The 5,011-nt window shown below is 46.0% G+C and overlaps 1 protein-coding gene across 1 annotated transcript; it reads left to right on the forward strand.

The window, feature by feature from the left end:
• The first annotated feature begins 3,493 nt into the window (after positions 1-3,493).
• Positions 3,494-4,250, forward strand: LOC128343685 (complement C1s-1 subcomponent-like). Its single transcript, XM_053293119.1, has 3 exons — positions 3,494-3,529; positions 3,703-3,844; positions 4,006-4,250. The coding sequence occupies exons 1-3, from the start codon at positions 3,494-3,496 to the stop codon at positions 4,248-4,250; spliced, it is 423 nt and encodes a 140-aa protein (XP_053149094.1).
• Positions 4,251-5,011: the final 761 nt, after the last annotated feature.

Here is a 5,011-nt window from a genome sequence, read left to right on the forward strand (position 1 = left end):
CTTCTTCCTCGCATGCGCAGTTGTGACTTTCTCTTTGCCGCCTTGCTTCAGCTTGGCGCCATGCGAGAGCTACAGGGGGAGTCTTTGTGGGCTTGGTGGTTCTTGGGCGTATTGGCCCTAGCGGCGCTTCTGCCCCAAGTATCCCTGGGTAGGTACAAGAGGACGCGGCGCGGGACCCTTCCATTCATACCGCAGCAGCTCTTTTTCCTTCGCCGCTCTGCTCCCTCACTCTTAGGCACCGAGTTCCACCACACCGCGCCTGGAAAGGCATCTGGGGACCCCGCCTCCTTCAGGCTTGGGAGGAGATGGGTCCCACCGCTGCTGCGCGTAAACGCCTCTCTGGGTGGCGCTGGGTGGGGGAGAGCCTCTGAGGGTCCCCCCCAAAGTGGGGGGCCCCAAGACAACGGCCTCCCCCTGCCTAATTGTAGTTACGCCCCTGCCCCATATATAAAAATATTGGGGCTTGAATTTTATTTCTCTTGCAAATGCGCGATGCCAGGGGGTGTCAGACTCAAATCTGGTTCCAATGCACCTCTGGGGAGCCACACAGTCTTGTATCACCTTCGGTCTTCCTCTCTACTCTTTTTCTCATTCATTCATTCTTTTTCTCTCCCCCCCCTTGCCCTACCACTCAAATTAGATGAATTCACCACTTTTTACACCAAAATACACTCATGGAAAGATTGGGTTGTTCTTTTTTTAAAGAAGAAATTCTGAACATACCTGCCAATACCAGACTTTGCATGGGCAATCCTGCCCCTCTTCCTCTCTCCCTTGCAGAGGTGCTGCTAGGTACTTAAGAGATCCAGGGCTTGGGCCCACAGCAGCCCCCCCCCCCGCATTTTGATAATTAAACCCTTTCATGCTCTCTTAAATGTATCCAACACTCTCCTCCCTAGTTTGCTTCACCCTAAAAATGAAGCTCCTTTTTCTCCTGCATCAGATTTCTCCTGCAATCAATACACACACAGTTGAGAATGAGTGTGCTGTAGTGATTAGAATTAGGGATGTGCACGAATGGTCTTCGGCACTGGCGGGGGTCGTTTCGGTGCTGGGGTGGTATTCAGTGCTTCGGCACCAGCGGGGGTAGTACTTTAAGGGCGGGGGAGGGTGTACTCACCCCCCACCTGCTGCGTTTCCCCCACCGGCACTCTGTAAATTTCAAGCCCCTCAGCCGGAAGTGACAGGGGGAATGGGGCAGCAGGGAGGAATGCTGCCACCCTGAGGGGCTTGAAATTTACAGAGTGCCAGTGGGGGAAACGCAGCGGGTGGGGGGTGAGTACACCCTCCCCCGCCCTTAAAGTACTACCCCCGCCGGTGCCGAAGCACCGAATACCACCCCAGCGCCAAAACGTTTCGGAGGCCTTTACAATGGCCTCCGAAACGTTTCGGGCACATGCCTAATTAGAATGTTAAGACTAGGACTGGGGACTTGTGTTCCCCATTCATTCATGAAACTCATGGTGTGATTTTAGCTGAGACACTCTCTCCCCCTCCAAACCGGCCTCACAGGATTGTTGTGATGATAAAAGTGGGGAGGAATGACATGTACACTACCCTGAACTCTTTGGAGGAAGATCAAGATGTGTGTCATAATAAAATACATGTATATAGCAATAGCACTTACATTTATATACCGCTTTTTTTATAGCCGGAGCTCTGTCTCATTTTACCGACCTCGGAAGGATGGAAGGCTGAGTCAACCTTGAGCCCCTGGTCAGGATCGAACTTGTAACCTTCTGGTTACAGGGCAGCAGTTTTACCACTGCGCCATCAGGGGCTCACCAGGGTGCCACCAGGGGCTCATATGTTGACATTTAGCCACATACACTTAAATCCTAAGCATGTAAACTCAGAAGCAAATTCAAATAACATTTTTTACACCTATCACAACAGCAAGCAATCCAATTTGATCTCTTCTATTAACTACACTTTATTTAAGCAAAAATCATATGCAATTATAATGTATATCTATATACTGCAGTGTATATGCAGTGAATACACTACAGAAAGAAAAGCCACCAATTTGATTTCAGACAGAACAGCAGATTGTCCTATATGGACTTACCCCAATTCCTTAGAATTTAAAGACAACCAATCATTTCATGGGCAAGGGAGTTTTAAAAATGAGTTTCTTGTGATCTGATTTGAAAAGCCTTATTTTGAAGCAAGTGTATAAAAATAGACTTTTGGTGGGAAATGCTTAATGTTCTTTTTAGCAATTTGTGAAGCTACTTTCAAGAAGTTGGTGTATTTTAGTCCATTGCAAGCTTACTTGAAAGACAATATGTAAGTTATTTATATATGAACTAATGTTACAAGCACAAAGCAAAATAAAATAGTAATGATTACAAGGGGAACACATTGAGAAAGAACCATTTTATCATAGTTTGCTATTTAAGCCATTTTGAGAACTCTGCTTCTAAAAAAGCAGCATATAAGTATTTTTAATAAGAGGTGTGTGTGTGTGTGTGTGTGTGTGTGTGTGTGTGTGTGTGTGTGTGTGTGTGTGTAGAGAATGAAATCCACACACAGAGATCAGATTAGAGCTATAAGCCATCTAGTATCCTCAGGAACAAACAGCAGGAACAAAAACAGATCCATTTTGTCAGAACATTCCCACCTCACTTCTTTTTAAACATATCATAGTTTTGCACTGACTAATTTCCTCACAAGAGGGTATACTGTTGGGATGGGGAGTGTTTTTCTTACAAGCTTGTACTAGAACAGTTTTGGCATACTTTGAAAATATATATATATATTAAAAGTTCAAAACTCACTCTCAAGCACACACAGGGTGGGACTTCTCTCACATGAATACACACATGGTTCATTGGGGTAGGGGGAGAGGGAAATATGGTGGCTTAAGCATGGGGAACAAATCTCACACAAACAAAACAAATAGGTTGCTTTGATTAAAGGTAAAGTATACTGTTGAGTCAGTGTCAACTCCTGGCACCCACAGAGCCCTGTGGTTGTCCTTGGTAGAATACAGGAGGGGTTTACCATTGCCATCTCCCACACAGTATGAGATGATGCCTTTCAGCATCTTCCTATATCACTGCTGCCCAATATAGGTGTTTTCCATAATCTGGGAAACATACCAGCGAGGATCCGAACCAGCAACCTCTGGCTTGTAATCAAGTCATTTCTTCGCTATACCATTAGGTGGCTGGGTATGCTAATTTTTGCATGAAGCATCATGGGGATTGAATCATTGAGCCAGTTAGAGGGAAACAATAGTAGAAAGGATTCTTGACAAACCAGGCAACTGGGCAAGATTTGACTTGATTGCATTTGAATGCAGTTGGAAATGAAGCATTCATATTACTATATTATCATCCTGGAAAAGCTGGTAGCTTCACATTAAAGCACAATGTTTGGGGAGCACAAGTGGTTCCCATAGCACAATATTTGGGAGCACAAGTGGTTTGAGTTTGCAAACTCAATTTTGCGCTCCTTCATTTCTTGCTTCTAGTCTGTGGAGTCCGCCATGCCTGCTATGGAGAGGCTGAGAAGATTTTTGGAGGTACAGTGAGTGAACCAGGCAACTTCCCTTGGCAAATCTAATTTGAACAACCTAAAGGTGGTGGGGCTCTTATTTCAAACTGCTGGATACTTACCGTAGCTCATGTGCTGGAGGGATACCCGAGCCCAACCATCTATGCTGGGCTACACCTGGTTAGCCCTGTTGCCCTGCAGAACGCTGTGTCGCTAGTTGTGGATGCTTCGTTCATTCACCCTCATTGGAAGACAAATGTACCAGAACCATGGACGGACTTTGACAATGACATTGCTCTGTTGAGGTTGAAAGAACCACTGAAGATGGGTCCCAACATCTCTCCAATCTGATTTCTGGGTGCTTCCCCAGACTATGTTCCTAGGCTACATATCTGGCTGGGGCAGGACTAGGAAGGAGTCGATTAGCAGTGAAACTCAGGGCAGCCAGAATTCCTGTAGCAAACATGGCCATGTGCCAAAGTGTGAAGCCAGATCCCCCTGCAGATTCCTTGACCTATAAATTCACAGATAATATGATTTGTGCTGGGGATGGCCGCGAGGACAGCTGTTCTGGGGACAGTGGTGGGGCGTATGGCATGGAGGATCCCCACAATGAGACCCATTACTATGTTGCTGGCCTGGTGTCCTGGGGACTGAAATGTGACACCTATGGTCTTTACACTAAGGTGGCAAACTACGTGGACTGGATTGCACAAACCATGAGCCAGCATGAATATCTGGAAGTATAGACCAGGCTGTCCTGGGGCACTGTCTGTCTCCTCAGGCACCTGCTGATTCTTTTGCTATTTTGTTCAGTCTGTTGGGCTAATGCAAGAGAGGGAGGCTTGGAGCTAAGGTCCATATCATTGCAGTTTGGTTTAGACTGCCTGCAGTGCTCTGTCATAATGAGAAAGAGCTTTCTGGTTTGTTTGGGGTGTTTCTGACATTTTTTTAAAAAAGGTATCTTGTTTTATCTCCAATTAATTTCTTTCCTATCTTTGGTAACTCAGTACTGCTGGGTTATACCCTTCTGTTAATAGAGACTAAGAGTAATGCTCAGTCTCAGCTCCTTTTCAAAGCCCTTCTCCTTCAGAAATACAAAGCTGGTGAGAAAACAAGAGCTTTAGAAACCCCCCCCCTCCCGAGAAGCAGAAGGGCATGTGACTGTCTTGAGAGATTGTACAGCAACTTCAGTATGGTAACAGCAAGATGCTGTTCATACAGCCAGGAGCATTCAGCTTCCCCCCCCCCCATGATGATTGGCCCTTAATGTGTAATATACACTTTTTTTAAAAAAAAAGTTGCACTTTGGAGGAGTGTTGAAAATGGTCGTGTGCTATCCTCTGGCAATTTTGGTGGAGAGACCCCTGAGATAAAGTGTGAGTTGGTGATGTGGCTACCCATCTGGGAGTGGCTTTGGAGAGTGTGAACTCCATCTGCCACCCCTCTCAATTCCACTCCTGGGCAGATTATATACCCCATATACAGAAAAAGCAGTTTGGGGGTTGGA

The sequence above is a fragment of the Hemicordylus capensis genome, chromosome 2 (assembly GCF_027244095.1).
Source record: "Hemicordylus capensis ecotype Gifberg chromosome 2, rHemCap1.1.pri, whole genome shotgun sequence".
In the NCBI taxonomy this organism is placed as follows: domain Eukaryota; kingdom Metazoa; phylum Chordata; class Lepidosauria; order Squamata; family Cordylidae; genus Hemicordylus; species Hemicordylus capensis.

Bases quoted from the DNA above. Each gene is read 5' to 3' on its own strand.
- LOC128343685 (XM_053293119.1), top strand. From the start codon at position 3,494: ATGCCTGCTATGGAGAGGCTGAGAAGATTTTTGGAG. The intron at 3,530-3,702 runs GTACAGTGAGTG...GTTGCCCTGCAG, and splicing joins GGCTGAGAAGATTTTTGGAG to AACGCTGTGTCGCTAGTTGT. The intron at 3,845-4,005 runs CAATCTGATTTC...ATCCCCCTGCAG, and splicing joins GATGGGTCCCAACATCTCTC to ATTCCTTGACCTATAAATTC.